The sequence below is a fragment of the Leucopleurus acutus genome (genome assembly GCF_964270905.1).
Source record: "Leucopleurus acutus genome assembly, chromosome: 6".
NCBI classification, from domain to species: domain Eukaryota; kingdom Metazoa; phylum Chordata; class Mammalia; order Artiodactyla; family Delphinidae; genus Leucopleurus; species Leucopleurus acutus.
In genome coordinates, this window is record NC_139149.1 from 80,785,848 (window position 1) to 80,807,548 (window position 21,701).

The window sequence follows — 21,701 nt, forward strand, 5'->3', positions numbered from 1 at the left end:
ATTATGAAAGATAAACACCAAATTACATCAGAAGGTAAGTTTGGGAATGGAGACAATTTTACCTTAGATGCCTCAGTATTTTTGAAATGTAACAATTAGCATGCATTTACTCTTCCACTCAAATAAGCGAAACACAAATTTTTAAATCTCCTAAGTAGCAAGTGTAACTAAATAAATGGGGACTGTGAGACATAAAAAGGAAATACTGAAAGATAAATCATGCATCTACCAGCTGTCAATTGTGACAGATTATTACATCATATTGTTTTGGTTGTTTTTAGCTGTATTATTTTAATTCCTTGTAGGATCCCTGGTTGTCTCATATAGAGAAGAAACCCTGATTAAAACTGGTTACTTCATTTCATCAGAAGTTCTGATTAGGAGTTACAGGTTACTGATCAACAAAAAGAGTAAAGTGAATTTTCACTCCATTATGGCATCATGGTAGCCACGGAGGGAAAAATATCAAAAAAATAAAAAGGTATCTTTTTTTTTTTTTTTTTTTTTTTTTTGCGGTACGCGGAGCACAGGCTCCGAATGCGCAGGCTCAGCGGCCACGGCCCACGGGGCCAGCCGCTCCGCGGCACGTGGGATCCTCCCGGACCGGGGCATGAACCCACGTCCCCTGCATCGGGAGGCAGACTCCCAACCACTACGCCACCAGGGAAGCCCAAAGGTATCTTTTTTGAGGTATCTGAATGCAGAAAGATTGGAAACCCTGGTTTACAGCTTGACGCTTGTTCCCACCTCCTCTGAGATCACAGTGGTGTTGGGGCAGGAAGTCGGATGGAATTCAGCCCAATGACAGTTAACTCACCATTGTAACAAGCCCAGTGCAGCGGCGTGTAGCCCTGGTTATCTTTGAAAGAACAGTCCTCCTCGGAAAGTGCTATCTGCAGCAGCTCACTCAGCCACGTGGCGTGGCCACGAGCAGCCGCATAGTGCAAGGGTGTCCTCCCTCTGGAGTCTTTACACAGAATCGACACTTCTTGTTCCAGCAGCATTTGCACACATTCCTCATGTCCTGTCATAATCTGATGCATCGCAATGAAAAACACAACACAAATCAGAGAAGACTCAGGAAGCGAAGCAGTTGGCTAAGGGAGGCTGGGCTCAGAGTGAGTGGACATACGCCGGGGTCTTAAGGGAAACAGACGCTATCCTACTTCCTAGCAGGATTCATAACAGAAAGGTCTGTGTGAACACCAGCATTTTAGAAACGTCTCTTGACTCTCCAAACATAACCACGAAAGGGAATCGTGATAGAGTGGAAAGCATCAGCTTTAAAATCAGGAAGATGTCAGTTAAATTCTGGCTCCCTCTTATAGAACTTGGACAAGTCAATTTGTCTCTCTATGCCTCACTTTACCCACCTGTAAATGGGGAGAGTAATAAGGACCTCACAGCCTGTTTTGAGGACTCATGAGATATGTAAAGGCTCTCAGCCTGCTGTGCGGCCCGCAGGAAGTACCCAAGAAATAAGATCCATGATTACGGCGTTAACCACTCATAGTTCCTCTTCTTTTCATTGATCATGGTGGTCAGCACCAGCTTCAAATAGCAATTTTCTGATTTCTACTTTTGTTTCATTTGGATTATTTGACATGCTTTAAAAAACCGTTCAGCAGGTGTGTATGAAGAATTACCCACAGGATACATATTTCAGCAGGATACACATTTCAGGTGGGGAATGGGCCTGCGCTGTATAAAGAACAATTAAAAACAGCATGGCTACTCAAAACTAGGTAACCGCTGGAATAAATGATGACACCTGTACACAGTGGAGGATGAAAAATGATAGGGCAGGAAAACATTTAGTGATATGGAAAAAGGTACTTGATATACTAAGAGAAGAAAAAGCAGGTTCCAAATAGCATCTTCAGTATTCTCTCTTTTTAAAATTTAAAACAAATCTATATTTAGAAAAAAAGATTGGTGATATATACACCAAAAAGTGGTTATCTCTAGGAGGTGGGATTACTAGAGATTATGATTTTCTTATTTGTGCTTTAAAAAAATTTTTGCAAATCTCCTATGATGTGCATGCAATCAGAAAGAACCAATTCTACCAACAGTAGGTGTTCATGTATCTATTATCACAATCAAATTCGACAACTCAAGAGCAGGACCCAAGAGTACCTGCCATTATTTTACCTTTGCAAAAGATCTTGTAATTTCTTTTTGGCTGACTCAGGTTAATTGGTTATCTCAGGAAACAATTTTCTTACTAAAAATTCATATGGGCAGGGGGAGAAGAAACAAGCTCACTATGAAATTGCTTGACTGAAGCTGAGGAAAATACACATACCCCTCTGTGTAAAGCTGTGCAGCCCATGATGTCAACAGCATCCACATTTGCTTCCTTTTCAAGTAACAACGAAACAGCATCAATGTGTCCATATGCTACTGCAAGCATCAGTGGGGTTCTAGGAAAAGAGGGAAATTAGGCTTTTAAAAAGATTAGAAAAATACTCACCACTTCCAGTGGGAGGATCTCCCTCTCTCCATCTCTCTGTCTCTCTCTTTCTCAGTCTCTCTCCCCTCTTGACAATTGCTTGATATTTTCTGAGGGTCCCCAACTTGCTATCTGTCACTTGGAACAAGCTATCTGCCTCTGGTCTCTAATGGCCACATGGAATGGTGGCAGTGGACTGATCAATACGGGTGGGGCACAGGAAGATTCCACCTCAAAATGTTCATTTGAATTCCATCATTTTCAGAACTATGTAGCACTGACCAAATATCAATTGAGTAAGGAGTGTGTATATGTAAGAGATGCTCTTGCTTCTATCAGGGCAGCTCTACTTTCATGGTTTTCTACGTCGGACTTTGGCTCAAGATTTTATTTGAACAAAGCTTCATTGCCTTAAAGAAAAGTCAGACAAGCCCAGAGACGAAAGATCCAAGTGCTGGGATCCAGAAGGTGAGGTTCCAGCTTTGGCTTTCAACATGAACTCATATATCTGGGGTGAGTCACTAGTGCTTTATTGCTCTGTGTTTCCTACTTGTAAGAGAAGACTGGGTGGGAGAACGGGCTAACAGATGGAAAATACTTGGGAAAAACAAACTCAGGAAGGATAAAAATATGAAGGATTTTTACAGTGGAGATAACTTCTTGAGGTCTGTCCTATTACATTATTAATTTAAAAAATGAGACTGTAGGGCTCCCCTGGTGGCGCAGTGGTTGAGAGTCCGCCTGCCAATGCAGGGGACACGGGTTCGTGCCCCGGTCCGGGAAGATCCCACATGCAGTGGAGCGACTGGGCCCGTGAGCCATGGCCGCTGAGCCTGCGCGTCCGGAGCCTGTGCTCCGCAACGGGAGAGGCCACAACAGTGAGAGGCCCGCGTATCGCAAAAAAAAAAAAAAAAAAAGAGACTGTAGCTGCTTCAGAAGAGGGTAAAAATGGATAGAAAAGAACAAAGGAGGGAATATTTTAAAAAGGCCAGAGCACATGGCTACAGACATAAAAAGTTGGCTGTTTTTCATCGAGATATACACACACACACATTTTTCTTGGATATACACTCCAGTGCAAAGCCACTGCATTATTCTAGGACCCTCATCCATGAATTTCACCCCAATATATACCCCCAACCTAGAATTCAGCAGTCAGCCCTCCTAGCTATTTAATAAATTAACCAGTCACCTGCAGTGATTTGAAATGTCAACCCCAAGCATATGAACACTTACTGTCCTTTGGCATCTTTCACGTCAACCACTTCTGGGTTGTCTGCAATTTCTAGTAATAGCCGCAAACACAGTGTGTGACCATTAATTACTGAAAAAGAAAATAATGGACATTCTTTTAACAGACCACACATATCCCTCCAAAGTGAACTTTACTGGGACTTCAAATGGGTGGTTTTCAATTGTTGCTAACAGACATCTCCAGGTTTCCAGGTCGTGCCAGCTGCTGGGCAAAGCACACAATGTGTATGTTACCAACCCATCTTCCCCTTTCTTCCTATAGGGCACTTTGGTCCTCAACTAACTTTTTTCCCTGGTTGCTGTATACAGGCTTTTTTCCCTAAACAGGACATTCTTATCTCCTCCTATGGGACTGATCATCTCTCTCCACTTTCCAGTTATCCTTTCTGTTCCTCTAAGAGAGCCTCTCAATTCTGTATAATCATCCTGTGTCTAGCCTGCCTCCAGCCCTTTGTAAAAAGAAGGCAGAAGGGAAGAGGAATGGGGAGGGGAGCAGAGGAGGGAAAGAAGGGAGACGGGAACAGATCTCACTTCTTTTCCCCACCATTTTACATTCTGAGGTAGACGTTGAAGCAGTTATTCTGCCCCAACTGATTAGTGGTGACTTAAAGCAAAACGTCAAGCCAGCAAGGTGTACACGAGCCATTGGCTCACTGCTCATTGATTGGCACCCCCAGGAGACTCACAGATGGACCCCCAGTAGCTGGAGGACTCCTCCATGTGAGTTCCTCAAATCAAAGCCTTCATTTCTCTGCCTTCTCCCGGCGGCCTCCCACCCCACCCCACCCCCCATCGCCTCTGTCCCCCGCTTCCTTCCCTGCCAAGCTCTGACTGGGGTGTGGCAGGCCCTCACCCTGCCCCTCCATCACCCAGCTGCCCAGGTAGAGACTGGCAAGGGGCAGGAAGTGTGGCCCCAACCTTGGGTTGGCCTTGACCGGCCCGGGCAGAACCCACACAGGGCAGGGCGAGCACAAGGCAAGATGCTTCTTTTAGGAGCTGCAGTGCCCCAGGGCCCGGAAGCAAACCTCCCTCCGGGACGACAATCCTTGAGGTGAGGTACTTTCCTCCAGCTCGCTAAATGGAACCCACAGCCTTACAAAAGGCATGGCTTTCCATTCAGGGAGTAGGATAGGAACAAATGTGTTTAAAATTCCAAACGTGACCTTCTCTCCTCTCTGAACAATGAGAACACCATAAAATACATTGCATTAACCTCGTTATGGATGTGGAGAGAGAAGGGAATAGATGCAGCTATGTTAGGTTGATAGAGGCTCTTCTAAGAGCTGCGTTTTACAGCCCTTTTTATTGCATGCCAGTTACGAGAGAAGGCTAATTTAACAAGGACACATTTTTCAGGGACAATACGTATTAGGATTAGCTCACATTCCTCGACACCACTCAAATTAACTACAGGAATAATACCCGCATTTTGTAGACATTTCATTCAGCGAACGCTCAGCAACATCCCATTTATGTACCTCAGGAGGAAATTTTGTGGAAATATTGTTGTTGCTGCTGTGTTGCTTTTTGTTTTAAAAATTACATTAAATCTGTTACCAATGGTGAAATATGCAAGGGGTTTAATGTATGCTCAAAAGTAAATAATTAGCAGAGGACTGATAGCTAAATACTACAGGTGGTGGCATTTTATAATGCTCGTGAAATGGAGGTACAGCATATTTTGATTGATTCCTCTTTCTAGAGCAATTTGATATTCTTTAAATACTCATAATCATAATGGGTCCAAGGATTTTGATTTCTGCCTAAACAGAAAAAGGGAGGAAATGTCATCTAAGTTCATATCACTCATCCAGGATGCTGGAGAGCAAACCAATTTCTTCAGTAGTGTGTCTTTTTTTTGGGGGGGGGCAGTGAGGGGGTGGGAGGTGAGGCCGTGTACAGTAGCTTTTTGAACTTAGCTAATAGCCCTCAGTAAATATAATTCCCCCTTATCGTGAAAGCGTAGCTACCCTAGGATTCTCATTGGCTTCCCACAAACTATGTTTTTCCGCAATTGCCTTCCAACAAAAAGATGCTACCATCTCCTTTAGCTGTGCACTGCCAAGTCCAGCTTTGTTTCAGACTAGCTCAGCCTCTCCCTGACTATGAGTGACAGCCATTTCTCATGCTGCTCAAAGACCACAACTGTCATTACAACTATCTGTGCCAAACCCTCTAAAATCCATCCTGGTTCCTCTTCCTCACAGTACTCCCAGGATATGAAACAAACAAAAATATTGGCATCTCAAATGAGCTGGAAAAGATTCTGGAAAAGCAGATTCTCAAAGCACAGGCTAAAGCTTCTGCACAGCAGACATTTTGTGGAGAACAGAGTCAAACGACAGCCTGCATCTTTTTAATGAATGACACGAGGGAAACCCAAAAGGAGTGAGTCCTCTTGACCACTAGGGGGCTCCATTGGACCGCAACCAATATCACAGTGGCAAATGAGTGACAGTGATTATTCTTCATTGTTTACCTGTCCACAAGGGTGATTTTCCACAATCAAAACAGGCCCTTTGTAATTGTCAGGAAGTACATGGTAACTAAAGCACAATGCTTTCCTTAATAATAGGCAACTACTCTTTAAAAAGGAGAACTAAATGTAAACTTTAATACCAAGAAAGCCTAGAATACCAAACTTTATAATAATACTTATAAATACCAAAAATACCAAAAAGACTAAATGTGATGATGGGAAATAAGAATTTATAACTTAACCATATCAAACATTGCTGAAGTTTTTTCCAGGAACAATCATTTCCAGATAATTAGGCAACACCGTGTTTTTCAATCTCCATATTGTTTTTCTTCAGTGGTTTGGAAACTCAGGGATGTGGATGGCAATACTTCCACAAAATCTAACATTCCAAGGACATTTTCCCAAGTACAAGAATCATAAAGTCTTTCGAAAACTGCTTTCACTCCTTTTCTTCCTCAATACATCCATTATTTCATGGTTATTTCCCTTTATAAGATGCTATCTGCTTTCCTGATCAAAGGCCATTATTGAATTCCTGAGTCCGAAGGAAATTATGCCTTAGCTGAGCTAGAAACTCTTCCACATTATCTTTACATCTGTGTATATGTCTAGAAGTGTACGGACACAGTTTTTTTTTTTTTATGTATATTGAAGAAAAGTCGCAGAAAAGGCAAATTACTTACTTCTTGAAAAATACATGCACTTTTTAACAGTCCCGATTTTTACACCCGATGCATCAAGAATCAGAGCAAAAGTGGAGAAGTACCGTTTAGGCTGCACAATAAGGTACTGAGTAGATTGCTGTCTGACAACTCCTTTTATGAAGTAGCTGTGAAATATCATTAATTTTGTGCTTCGAAATGCCGTGTGATTTTACTCTATGTAATTTGTCTGAAGATCATAATACATCTTGCCCTTTTTTCAGAAAGTTTTGTGACTGCCATTGGCCAAAGGTTCGGAACTCTCTTTGGAGTTAAGGGGAAGGCCAGATGCAGCACAGAGCATGTTTAGGGCAGAATGATGGATACACGCCATCATACATTTGTCCAAATTCATAGAATGTACAACACCGAGAATGGACCCTAATGTAAACTATGGACTTTGGATGATTATGGTGTCAATGTAGGTTCATCCATTGTCATAAATGTTCCACTCTGGTGAGGGATGTGGATAATGGGGGAGGCTATGCACATGTGGGAGACAGGGGGTATGTGGAAAATCTCTGTACCTTCTTTTCAATTTTCCTGTGAACCTAAAACTGCTCTAAAGAAAAACTGTCTTTAAAGAAGAAGGCCAGAGCCTCTCTGGCCATAGAATACCAGTTATCACCAAGTGGATAGTAAGCCAAAAGCATTTTGGAAGAGTGTAGGCATGTCTGAGGTAGAAAGAAAATAGGTATTTTAAGAACTGGGATGAAAGAAAACGCTGCCACCCTTTTACTTGAACTTATAAGTGGGCCACAGAACTAGCGTAACCAGACTCTTGACAAGACCTACCTGAGGCATGAAGTGGGGTTCTTTTGGTTACATTGTCTTTCACAAAGATGGATGCACCCTGATTGATAAGCGCTTCCACACATTCTGTGTGTCCCTTAAAGGCAGCCAGATCCAGAGCAGTGCGGCCTTTCTCATCCCTGATGTCCAGGTCCACCAGCGACTGCAGGAGGACTTCCAAGGCCTGGTGGTGCCCATTGTAGGCCTGCAAGGGAGAAACCAACTGCTCAAATGCTTGCTCACCTTAAGTCCCACAACAATCCACGGGAGGGGCTGAGGCTCTCAGATCACACATGGAGACCACTCCAGAGAGCACATCGGAAAGATGCTTGGAGTAATTACGGAAACACAGGCAAAACCAGAGTTAGGTGGAAATAACGCACAGACCTCACAGTTACATACGCATTTCTTCATGTTCTTCCTCTTTTGTCAAATAATTTATTCCCAAGGTACTAAATGTATCAATGTATTCTTATATCTATTGATCTAATAATCTAATGCAGACTAATAGCTGAATGAATTAATATATTTTTTCATCTGCTAGTTCAGTCCTAAACCTATTAACACAATCAGAATATTTTTTCAGGAGGCTTTTCTGTTAAACCTCGAGGGGAAAAAACCACTAAAAACACTGTGGACTTTGTAATTCAACAGAGGCATAGTGACCTTCTGCCACAGTCCAACATTTTAAATCTCAACCTCGTGATCCTAGGTGAGTTTCTTAATTTCACTTAGACTTTGTTTCCTCATCTATAAGTGAGATCAATAAAAGCTGCCTTCCAGAGAAGACGAGAAGAGATAACATTGCACCGGATTTGCACAGTGTCTTTACATAGTTGATGCTTCCTCTTCTCTCCTTTGTTTCCTCCATTGATTATAACGAAAACATAAAACCAATTATGGAGGTATATTCCATACATCAGTGCCAAGTTCAGACCTATTGTGAAGTCTTATGCTGCATTAAAGTTAGGAGGCTTCATACTAAAACACAAAACTAAAAGTCCGAAAGGTAATTTTTACTAAGTCTATAAGGTTAAAAAAAATGTAAATACACATATAAGGCTAAGGACATTGAAATAAAAGAAAGAAAACAGATAAGGATATGGTGGGGGTGGGGATTTGGTGGAGGGAAGTAAAGAAGGAGACAGAGGAAAAGCCTGTCCCCAGTGTCGTCAGCAGCCAAAGTTTCCTCTTATGTCCCCCGCACTTTCTGTTCTTCTACTGCAGCAATTATTCAAGGCACGATTTATTTGAAAAACGGCTTAGCACAGACAAAAGACTAATTTCCTTAATACACAAAGAACTTATACAAACCATTTTAAAAACTAGGAAAATGTGTAAAGGACATTGAAAAGGCAGCTCACAGAAAAAGAAATATAAAAGGTCAATACACGTACAAAAAAAAACCATGTAAATTTTGAGGGTACTATTTTTCAACTACCAAATGGCAATTATTAAGTTTGGGCATGTCCAGTATTAGATAAGACATGGTGAAGAAAAGCAATCTATGCTCTGGTGGTGGGAGTATACACTGGTGTGACATTTGTGGAGGGTGATTTGACAAAAATCTATCAAAAATTGTAAAAAAGTTGCAAATAGTACATATAACAATTTTATAAAAAGCAAATATATCCAGATAGACACATATCTGTATCTATGTATATTTCTGTATTCATAGAAAATTTTAGAAGGATACAAAGGAAACTGTTAACAGTGGTTACCTCTAGAAATGGGAGGTAAAGTAGTGAACATGTGGACTCATTTCACCTTATCTTTTAAAAAACCATTTGAATGTTTTTCCCAAGTACATGTCAACCACAACAATAACAAAAACTAAATTAAAAGGACCCACAAGATTTAAGAGTGCTGATAGGAACTGTTTTTAAAACTTTCTCATTATATTATTTTTGTAAATGATTATGATTATTATGCTACATATTAAACATATATATGTAGTATAATAACTCATATGCTGATGAATCCCAAATTTATATCCCAGTTCTAACTACTTCTTTTACTTTGCAAGACATATATATTCAACTGTCTATTGAAATTTCCACTTGAATACCTAATATACATCTCAAGCTTAACATGTCCCGAACTGAGCTCCATCTCAGTAAATGGCAATTTTGTTCTTCTAGTTGCCCAGGCCCAATATTTCGGAGTCCTCTTTTGTCTTCCCTCTTAAGCCCAGGGTTGTAGCCCTACACAAGGGCTCTGGGACATTGGGGCAAGGGGGTGCTAACAAGTAGCTTCCCCACCCCTTCCCACTGCCTTGCCATGCCCTGGTACAGGGATGTGTCTGCTGAGAGGAACGGACACTTCTGCTAACCACACAGAGGTGTCATCAGGTTCTCGGGCATCCGGCAGGAAATATCTATCCATATCCCTGTTGTAATTCACACACAGGTGTTGGGTGACTAGTAGCAGCCCTCAATTGCCACGATCATCTCTACTTCCAAGCCATAATCATCTCTACTCTTTCTTTAAAATATATCCAGAATCTATCCAGTTCTCACTATACCACATCCTCTGTTGCCAGGATTATGGCAAAAGCTTCCCTTTCTGTCCTTACCCTCCTGCAAACGATTACTGGGCAGCCACAGGATGAAATCTTTTGAAACTCAAGTTGGATATAGCACTCCTTGATGAAAACTCATTGATAATTCCCTCACTGATAATAAAATCCCAAACTTCTCATGACCATTCAGGCCCTTAGGATGTGGCCTCCCTCGACCCTGTCCATCAGCATAGCCCCCCACTCACTCTGTTCCAACCACTCTAGCCTGCCCTCTGCACCCCCTATGACTAAGTAATGCCTGTCCTCCTCTGGGCCATCGCATCTGTCCTTTCTGTTTCCCCTGCCTGGAAAGCCCTTCCCCCAAAGAGCCACAAGGCTTTTTCAGGAATTCTGCTTCAACTGTGCCCTTATCTGGCGGCTTCTCAGAGCCCATATAAAATAGCCCACTACCCTTCTCCTCAACATATCGGATACTCTACACGCCACTTATCCTGCTTTATTTTAGCTTTATAGCTTTATATATCACTTGATATCTGTTACATATCTATTGATTTGTTTGTTATCTAAGACTGAAGGTACTTTATGTGTACCGCTCACTGCTGTATTCTAGACTCGTGCACGGCACAGACACTCAACAATTATTTGATGAATAAATGAATGAATATAATGACTGCTATTATCATTTATTAGTATTAGTGATAAGAATATATTTTAAAAATAGCAACTATTTATTGAGGGCACTGTGTTGAGCTCTAATCTTTGCAAACATCCTTTTTATAGATAAAAAAAAAACAAAACAAGCAATGTTAATTAATTCACCCAAGATCACTGAAGCTAGTAAGTGACAAAGTCAGGTTTGAAACCCACAATCTGTGACCACTAGAATCTGTTTTTAGGCAATGTCTTATAATTTTTCCCAGTAATTCCATTTAATTGACTTTCAAGCAAGATACTTTTGTGCCTATGTGTAATGGCTCAGAGAGCTTAATAACAAATATTGAATCAGAAACCTAGGACGGAAAGCCTTTAGTCTATCCTAACTTCTGAAGCAATAGTTAATTTCATTGAGTACTTGCTGTGTGTCAGGCAGGACTAGACACGTAGCACCTTATTTAATTATTACGCCAAGCCGTGGTTTGGATGCTATCGTTATCCCCATCTCACCAACAAGGACACAGGAAGGCTGAGATGTTACTCAGCCCTCAGCCTTATGTGGTGGAGCTGGAATTCAAAGGCAGACCAGTCAGATCCCAGAGCCTGAGCTGTGGGCTTCTCATGAGCTCCTACTATGGATAGGATGCAACAAGACCATAAGATATATGCTTAACTTTTTATTACAGGAAGTTTCAAATTAAAGAACAGAGGATAGTGTCACAAATTCCCAAATACCCATCACTTAGTTTCGGCCATCATCAACTCGCCATTGGTGATTTTAAGCGAACTCGGGAGCACCTATCCTCCTATAAAGGGCTGTGGCAACAGGAGCATCTGCATCAGGGTGTAAGTCCGTCTATCTTATTTGACTCTGGGCCAGAGTCTGTGGCTTCTTTTTGCATAACACCTCTTCTAATTTTAAATTGTAATGGTAGTGACTGATTCAGCGTATGTAGAAATCCTGACTTTACATCAAAGGGAAATGAGTCCATGTAGATGATAGATTGTTCTAGATGCTATTTGCAAATGCTCGTTCCTTCAGTGGCAGTTACTATGATGACAAAGACAGTAAACGTTTACAATATCCGTCAATTTGACTTAGCCTAGGAAAATAGAATTGGCAACCTATAAACTGCATGCATATCTACAAAGCACCATGGCTCACATACTTAGATTTTAATAAAGAGAAAACCCAGGGCAAAGAGAAACATATTCAGGAAGGAAGGTGATGTAGACAGATCAGCACTGTTCAGGACAGCAGAGCCACATCAAAGGGCACTTAACTTAGGCGCTGACTTAAGAACTTAACTCCTGTAAAAGACCCCTGCAGTTTCTCCTTTAATTCTCACAACAAAAAATAAACCCGTTTGCACGTGTTAAAGTTAAAGAGGCTTAACATTAAAATAAAATGGAGTGAACCCTGCCGAAGGAAAGCTTCAGAATTCCAATCGATATTTTCTTCTATATCAGGCACTTAAAAATTCAAAGACAGGATGATTGAAAGGCCAGATTTATATATAGAATTCCCTTTGTTTCTTCCATTAGTCAAGCCTGCAGCTCTTGAATTTTAGTATCCAAAAGCATTACGATATGGAGTTGAAGACATAAAACTATGTATACTATACTTCCAGGGCAATTTAAGGGAAATCATAAAGGTAATTTTGCTAATACAAGAATTTTCACTTACCTTCACACTTTAGGGCTTAACCCTAGAAACAAACTACCATATAATATGGAATTCTATTCTGTGGTTAAATGCATGATTCTGTCTTTAGGCAGTTATGTGGTTCTTAGAGTCTATAAGAAAGTATAAAATAAAGCTTTAAACTCTCTGAAAGAGACTCAGGTAGTCAGGAAAGAAGACCTTTCTCATATCAGCAGTGCACGATGAACACTGTCTTATTTTTCTTTCTATTCCCATCCTAAATCAGGTGTTTAGTGGGTAAGTGGGTCTATTCCCATCCTAATTCAGGTGTTAAGTGGGTAAGTCTAAAATATCTCCAGGAAGAAGTAATCACACAAAAGAGCAAATATGCTGGTTCAAAAAGCATGTAGTATTTTGGCTTTCGATAGACAACCCAGTTTAAGCCTTCACTAGAGGTGGCAATCAAACATTTCAAATTTGTTTTACAAAAGACTTTAAAAAATCTCCTTAAGTAACTTAAATACTTCTTAAACATAATTAATTTCTTTGAGTTTTTAGATTGGAACTGAGGGCAGCAAGGAGAAAGAATTTGGGATCTCAACAGAATCCATGAAACGATGGGTCCATCTGGAAATCTCGACAGCTGGAGCCTTTCATTTGCATAGCCGTGTTTCTTGATTTAATTTTTTTCAAGTGGATGAAATGCTTATGAAATTCACTGGGCAGATAACCCTGGAGACTTGACTCATTCAACCAGGAAATAGTAACTCAAGGCCGGTCAGGTTTCTTGGGGTAGTCAAGGTTTGGGGGCATCTGGTTCTCTTTCACTGTAGAATCTTCCACGGAAGAAATAATGTGCCTTGAGTTTTAATCAAGTTAATTGCTACAGGGGGCCCTGGGGAGGGCGATGGGCATACTTGCAGGGTTCTTGGAGCAAATAATAATTTCTTTAAAACATATTAGCTTTTAGAGGGAAAACATAAAATAGTTTTAGAATTGACCCACTGCTATCATATCACCCTGGTCAAAGTTATCACCATCATCGCTTGCCTGGTTGTCTAGTTTCTGCTTTGTTCCCTGACAATTTAAACTCAATGCAGACGTTAAAGGGATCCTTCTAAGATAAAAGTCGTATCACAACATCTGTCTCCTCAAAACCCTCCAAACGGTTTCCTCTTTTGCTCAGTGAAGAAGTCAAAGTTCCCCCTGGAGTCTGTGGCCCTCCCCCACCTCCCTGCCCCCTCTACAACACTCGGACCCCTACCACCCTCCCTGCATCACTGTGCTCCAGCCATGGTGGCCTTGCTGTTCTGGGAACATGCCAAGTGTGCTCTCACCCCGGGGACTCTGCACTTCTGCCCAGAGCATTCTTCCGTCCGAGACCAAATGGTTAGCTCGTCGCATCCCCGGTCAAACGTGAGATGCTATGTTGTGGGAAACAGCGCCCAGTCTGCCACCTCGATGCTCTCTGTCTCACTGCTCCCATTTGCAGCAGCACTTCTGACCACCTGCCACATTGTATATTTACTTGTCTATTGTCTCTCCTAGACTGCACACTCTACAAGGACAGTGGCTGGGTTTTGTTTGTAGCCATGTCTCCAGCTCCCGAAACAGTGTTTGGTACACGCACAGTCAGTATATGTCAAAGGAAAGAATGATAGTGATGTTACTAATAGCGAGGATGATAGTGCCAGGTGCTGTTCTAACTGCTTTACATGCATTAACCCAGGTCATCCCCCCAGTGGCCCTATGACAGAGGTACTGCTATTCTCCCCGTATTATGAGTGGGAAAACTGAGACACAAGAGGTTAGGTACTTGGCCAAGATCATACAAAAAACAATTAAATAAATTAACAAATTGGAAAGCGTTTGGGGATCCTTAACTGACTCACTCCTTGTAATTTACAGATGGAAAAACCATGTCCAGGCGAGTTGCTAATGAGAAGACTGGTGGCTAGGATCCCCTAGGTGTAAAACTACCAAAGCCCAACTCCCTCCAATGATATTGTACCACCCTGTCTTTACAGGACTGGGAACCCACAACACTTAGCAGAGCACCTGGCACCCAGTAAGCACTCAACAATAATTTTTGAAAAAAAAAAAAAGAATGAGAGATGATAGAATTGTTTGGAAGCGAGGAAAGTCTCTTCTCATATTACCAGCAGGCTTAGCAATGCAATCAGCCCCACCTTCATAAGGCATGAGAATTCTACCTGAGATAACCTTTCCAATAGGCCTCTCCCAGCTTTGGGGTAACTTCCCCAGGCACAGCAGATGGCTGGGCAAAGATTCTAGGGTCAACCTTTAGAGCCACCTGTACTAAAAGCCAACTGGTATGAAATTTTATACATGTAAATATCCTGCCCTCCATCCACCTTTTCTACTCTAAGCCCATGTCTGGAAGAAAGACGAATGGACATTTTAGCCTGATTTCACTGGACTCAGTGTGTACGTGTGTCCGTGTGTATAGTCCTGCGTTGGTAGATGTGGCCGAGGGTGGTGAGTGGGATGTTATCAGGTGTGCTGGTGAGTATGTGGGGAGACTGGCAAAGAAGCGAGGGCTCCATGAGTGTGATCGGTTCATTCCAATCCTTGTGGGATGGCCTCATCCCTTCTTACCTTGCCTGACTGCTTAAGTATGCCATCAGTAAAACACGCCTCTCTGCTGTCCAAAATCTCCATCTCAATTTTTCATCAGAAGGAAATTGAATAAGTGCTTATGTGTGCGTGGTACTGAGTGACATGTCATAACCATTAAACACAGAGACCCAGCATCCTACTCTTCCCAACATCCAGTCTCTGGGTGCATCCAAACACCTTCTTGATGGCCCTGGACCGAGGCCTCACAGCTCAGCAGAGCCCTGCGTAGGTGAGCTGGCTGTTGCCAGTCTGAGAGGTGCCTAGGGAACAGCTGCTGCTGATCGACGGTTAGCAAGACCTTAACTGAAGTACAGTGGTAGTGAGCTTCCCAGCTCGGTCACCCTCAGAGAGAGTTTGGGGATCCTCACTCTGAGCTATTGCATTTCTCTTCAATGACTGGGATGTGGAAAGGAAGCTTTACTGGTGGCAGAAAAATTCCTGTTCCCCTCCCTCCCAGATCTCACCCAGTACAAGAATCAGCCCCTGATACCTCCTCTGAGACCCCGATTCCAAGCCCAGGCAGAAGCAGCAGAGTTGGAATTATGCATATTTTCATCTTGCTCTCACAAGTCTGTATTTAAATATCTCAAGTTTTTAATTGTGGCATTCGATTATCTGTAAGTTCAGTTCTTGCTGTCTATACTTAAATCTCTAAAACCAAAATAAAACATTTCCTCAGTTTACTGATTTAGCTCCTAGATAATAATAATTTAGAGACTTAAAACTTATAACAATCATTATTCTTAAGGGCACTGTGATACGGCTTCAGGCACGTTGTCTCTTTTCCTGTATCCTCACTTCACAGATGGGGAAATCGAGGCTCAGCCAGGGTAAGTCATGTGTCTGAGGTCACCAGTGAGAAGCTGGGATTGGAATCTGAGACATGCTTTCTCACCGCAGCCTCAGCCTTCACCCATGTACTGTTTCCATTATGAGTTATTATGCATTGCTATGCTTCCCTTTTAAGAGCAGCCTAGTTTTAGAAACACTTAGATTCTTTCTGTAACGGGGGAAGCTGCCCACAGCATCTCACTTACAGCTAAGTGGAGCGGACTCTTGGTAGCACCAGCATCTGACTCTTCAAAAACACTGTTGGTTCTTTCCAAAAGCTGTGGAGACACAAAGAAAACAACAGTACGTGAGTGCAATTTGCAGAAGGAATCCTACTTTATGGATACGAACGTTGTCATAAATGGGAAAGGAGGCTTCAGAAACTTAAGAAATCATGCAACTTCTCAGAAACATAAGAAATCTGATATAGCATATCTAAAACAAATATGCTAACTGAATATTTCAACTTCTAGGTCATCTTAGCATTTGTTATTCAAAAGAAAGCTTTCATACTTGAAAAGTTGCTCAGCTTCACTAATCTAGGCAAATAATTCATGTTAAATCCACTTCCCACCCAGCAGATCGTCACAACGAGAAAATTACAATACCCCGGGTCTATTCCATTATCAAACACACATTTATGGAGATAGCGTTGCAAAAGACTTAGGAAGCTCTTGTTCTCACGGAGCTTACATTCTAGAGCGGGAAAGCACAGACAAACAAATAAACAACATACACATAAGAAGATATCTGGTAGTGAAATATGCTGTAATGAAAGTAAAGTAGGGTGATGTGAAATGGAGTGACTGGGAAGTTACTCTACAGCTGATGGCCAGGGGAGGCCTCTCCAAGCAAGGAGATGACAGTTCAAGTGAGACCTGAATAAGAAGAAGAGTGAAATCAAGTCAAAATGTGGCAGGAGAGCATTCTGGGAGCAGGAAGGAGTCAGGGCAAATGCATCAAGTGGGGATGAACACGGTGAGTTCAAGGAATGGAACAGATAGTGTCACTAGGGTATGATGTTGGTGAGGGTGTCAGGCAAAAGACATTTCATTGACTCTTGTTGGGAGAACAAATTGTTAAAACCTTCCCAGGCAATTTTGTGCATATCTTTGACCCTAGGAATTAATCCCCAGTAAATAATTAGACAAGTGCACAATGACACATGTATAAAGAAATATATTCATTCAACAAACACTTGATGAATGACTACCAATGTGCTCAGATACTGTTCCATGCACCGATTCAATAATAAAAAATATATTTAAAAATCAATTTTTTCATGGGGGGCAGGGCAGGCAATAGAAAAAGGAAGTTATATAATTAATTAGAAGGCCGTAGGTGCGATGGAGAAAGATAAAACAGAGAAGGAGGGTTCGGAAGGCTGGAGGAGAGGTCCATTTGCAACTTTAAATGCAGAGATCAGGAAAGGCCTTACTGAGAAGGTGATGGCTGAACAACATCTGGGGGCGATGAGAGAGCCTTGTGGATATCTGGGGGAAGAGCATTCCAAGCAGAGGGGCCAGCAATTGCCAAGTCCTTTAGCGACAGAGATGCTTAAGATCATCAGTGAGACTGGAGCAAGGTGATCAAGGATGAGAATGACAGGAAAGGAAATCAGAAAGATGGTGGCACGGTGGGTGGTAGTATCACAAGGAGCCTTCTGGGTTGTTGTAAAAAGTCTGTGACTTCTGTCCTGAGTGAGATAGAATTTCACTGGAGTGCTTTGAGCAGAGGGGTGACATGTTCTAACTTTCAGACTCTAGGGAGGGCGCAGAGACCACTGAAGAGCTGGGGCAAAAGTCCAAGAGAGAAATAACGGTGGCTTGGACCAGCAGGGAGCAAGTGGGGACGGAGAAAAGTGTTGGACTGTGGATATTTTTGGAGGCAGAGTCAACGGGATTTGCTGATGGACTGAATGTGAATGTGTGAGAGAGAAGTAAAGGATGACACTCAGGATTCTGTTGTAAGCAAACTGAAAGATGGAGGTTCCACGAACTGAAATGGAGAAGTGAGTGGAATATATGTAGTGGGAAAAAGCAGAAGTTCGATTTTGGAAATGATAGGTTTGAGATGTTTTTAAAGCAACAAAAGTACATGTTAGGGCTTCCCTGGTGGTGCAGTGGTTGAGAGTCCCCCTGCCGATGCAGGGGACGCGGGTTCGTGCCCCGGTCTTGGAAGATCCCACATGCCACGGAGCGGCTGGGCCTGTGAGCCGTGGCCGCTGAGCCTGCACATCCGGAGCCTGTGCTCCGCAACGGGAGAGGCCACGACAGTGAGAGGCCCGCGTACCGCAAAAAAAAAAAAAGTACATGTTAATCGGCAGCTGTAGGATACACGGGTGTGGACTTCAGGGTATTTAAAGCCATAAGGGTGGATGAGATGAGCCAGGGAGTACACAGAGAAGGGAGACTGGATCGTGGGCACCCAAAATTAAGAGCTAGAGAGATGAGAAGGAACCAGCAGGGAGATGCAGATTGAGCAGGTGAGCTAGAAAGAACATCAGGAGAGCAGGAGGTTCTGAAACCAAGTGAAGGAAGAGTTTTAAGGAGAGAATGCACAGCCGTGTCAAAAGTCCTGATAGGTCAAGTAAAATGGGGCCTGAGAATTGCCCATTGGGTTTAGGAACATGGAGGCTATTAGCGACGGCTAAGAGCAGTTTATCAAGACACTGTTTATATGGGGAAAAAAACCCAACCAACAGAAAATGAATACATAGCAATAGGGATGGAGTAAATAAATTGTAGTGGTATATATCACCACTTCTGATAAGCTCTCCCTCTTTATGTTGCTGTTAAGTTCTTCTTTGTATAGTGATGCATCCAAAAGGGACAAAAACCCAACACCCAAAGCCTTGATGTGTGGTGAATATGGCAGTATGCAATGTCCACTCCAGCCTCCTGACTGATGGGATTGGGCTGCCCTATACTGCAGAGACTAGACAGCTCAAAACTACATTTCCTAGACTCCCTTGAACTAGGGTTTCAGATCTGATTTAGGTTCTGCCAACTAGATGCAGTCTGAAATTTTAGAGGCAGAAGTGAGCAGACGGCATCTCTGATTTCTGATGGTAAGCAGAGTCATGGAGACTTTAGCTTGTCTTTTAGCTTCCTGTGTGCAGGCTACTATCTTCGTGAGGGTAGAGAAGCAAGACAGGGATATAGGCATCCGTTTTTGACAGTGTGGATTAAGCAGATGCTGTGTGGCTCTAGGGCCAGTAGCAGTGGCAGTGACAAGTCTGTCCCCGTACGTCAGCTGGGGTGGTGTGTCTATGGAGCAGCCATTCCAGGGCTGCTTTCTGATTCCCCATCTCCCTGATCATGAGGAAGGGGCAGCCACCCTGGCAGTCCAAGTGCAGTTTAGGTTTATTTCTGGAGGATCAGCCTAGGGCACCCTCTTCTAGACCTCCCAACAATATTATAAACACCTTTTTTTTTTTTTTTGCGGTACGTGGGCTTCTCACTGTTGTGGCCTCTCCCGTTGCGGAGCACAGGCTCCGGACATGCAGGCCCAGCGGCCATGGCTCACGGACCCAGCCGCTCCGCGGCATGTGGGATCTTCCCGGACCGGAGCAGGAACCCGTGTCCCCTGCATCAGCAGGCGGACTCTCAACCCCTGCGCCACCAGAGAAGCCCTATAAACACCTATTTTAAAAAAATCAAATGTTCTTCTGCTTAAAACAGCTAGCATCGCTTCTGTTTCCTTCCAATGCACCCTGACTGATTCAAAAAGTAATACAGATTATTTAAGTTTTGTTAATGGGGATGGTGAAGGGGAAATTACACCACTCAACACACTAGAAAGCAAAACTTTCTAACATGCTCTTTACCCATTTTTTTCTCCCGGAAAGTCCCAAACTTGTCAAGTGGAAAAACACATTTTAAAGCCATATGTGTGGAATGATACCATTTCCATTTAAAAAACTGTATTGATATGACTACACATGCAGAAAAAAAGACGAGAAATATATACCCTAAAATGTTTAACACAGTAACCTAAAAGTGGGAATACAGATGATTTTCATTTTCTTCTTTATCTTTCCGGATTTTTTTTTGGCCATGAATGTGTATTGTTTTTTGTTTTTTTTAGTTTTTTTTTGCGGTACGTGGGCCTCTCACTGTTGTGGCCTCTCCCGTTGCGGAGCACAGGCTCCGGACGCACAGGCTCAGCGGCCATGGCTCACGGGCCCAGCCGCTCTGCGGCATGTGGGATCCTCCCGGACCGGGGCGCGAACCCGTGTCCCCTGAACCGGCAGGCGGACCCTCAACCACCGCGCCACCAGGGAAGCCCTGTGTATTGTTTTTGTAATAAAAACACTAAAGCTATTTCTGTTTGGAATAAAAGCCATTAACCTTACTTTTCACTTAATAGAATGATGTACACAGACCCCTAGATAGGTCCAGAACTTCTTTCTAGTCAATGCATGTGAAACAAAATGTTTGCATTCTCTGGTAGATCAAGTAACAGTGTAAAATTTACCATCTAAAAGCACACAATTTCAAGTTTTCAAATAATACAATACAAATAATTATATCGGAAGTATGAGACATTTTATGTTTGCTTTTATTAGTGCGAGAATAGAATTTGGAACTTAAGCAATCTAGGATACATTAGAATAATGAGAGAAAATTTAATTTTAACTTCAAAACTAATAATTTTAAAACCATCTGCCATACATAGTTGAAATAAAAGTAGCTTCAATTGCTTGAAAAGGCTAGAAAACAGCTGTTCTTTGCTTTGTTTTGCAACATTATCACCTGCAAGAGTTCCTGGAATTGACAGTGCGTACCAACTCCAAATCCTGTCCTAGGATGAACTTTTAATCAAAGGAACACAGAATCATTTCCACCATTATCATAAACACGATGAACAGAGGCAAGAAGACAATGTACTGTTTACAGTCAAAAATTAGGCATATTCCCAGAAGATTTCTTGTGGCAGATTTTTCCACACGTGTACTTTGATCATTCTAATAGCATGTGATTTTTACTTCAGTCATTCACTACACGTTTGCTGAATGTCATCTCTGTCAGGGAGCCTGGGTTAGGCACCAGGATTCAACTGTGCAGCGAACAGATGTGGTCACTGACCTGAGAGAACTTAGAGGCTAGTGGGGAACCCACAGAAGTTAACGGGTAGTGAAAACAGTGAGGCAAGAGCTAGGATGCAAGATGCTATGGGAACATGAAGGAAGAGGTACCTGACATAACCCTGGGGGTCAGAGAAGACTCTTCTGTAAAGGAAGGTTTAGCCTGAGACCCGGATGGTAGGAATCTGTGAGGCAAAGAGAGAAGGGAATTTCTAGGCAGAAGGAAGAGCATGTGAGAATACAACAAATACGAAAAGCTTTAAGTTTAATAAGACTAGATAGCATGTAGGGGTAAGGAAAGAATGAGGAGCAATTAGGCTGGAAACGTAAGCAGACGACAGATTAGGTATAGGGTGATCATATCATTATCGCCCAATTCAGGACATTTATGAGATTGACAATTGCGCCGGGATAACAGCTGTAAGCCAGGACATCAAATAATTAGTGAGAGTCATCGCAGTGCTTTCAGCCGGGAAGAGGCATGATCACGATCAGATTCTTGGGTTTCACGAAAACCTCTCTGTGCGGTGTGGTAAATGAGCTGCAGTGGTGCTGGGGGTGAGGACTGCAACCCTAGAAGCAGGGAGATCAGTTAGGATATTTCAACTATGGGATTTCTAAATTATGAATTAAGTTG

General features: G+C 42.4%; 1 protein-coding gene across 2 annotated transcripts in view; it reads right to left on the reverse strand.

Annotated features, from left to right (window-relative positions):
• ANKRD44 (ankyrin repeat domain 44) overlaps positions 1-21,701 on the reverse strand; it is a 321,168-nt gene that overhangs the window by 20,322 nt on the left and 279,145 nt on the right. For both annotated transcript variants that reach the window (XM_082841652.1, XM_082841651.1), the window contains exons 17-21: positions 16,182-16,253; positions 7,688-7,889; positions 3,692-3,779; positions 2,309-2,426; positions 818-1,034 (exon numbers count right to left, since the gene is read on the reverse strand). In XM_082841652.1, the coding sequence (XP_082697778.1) occupies positions 818-1,034; positions 2,309-2,426; positions 3,692-3,779; positions 7,688-7,889; positions 16,182-16,253 (697 nt within the window). The remainder of the gene's footprint in view (positions 1-817; positions 1,035-2,308; positions 2,427-3,691; positions 3,780-7,687; positions 7,890-16,181; positions 16,254-21,701) is intronic.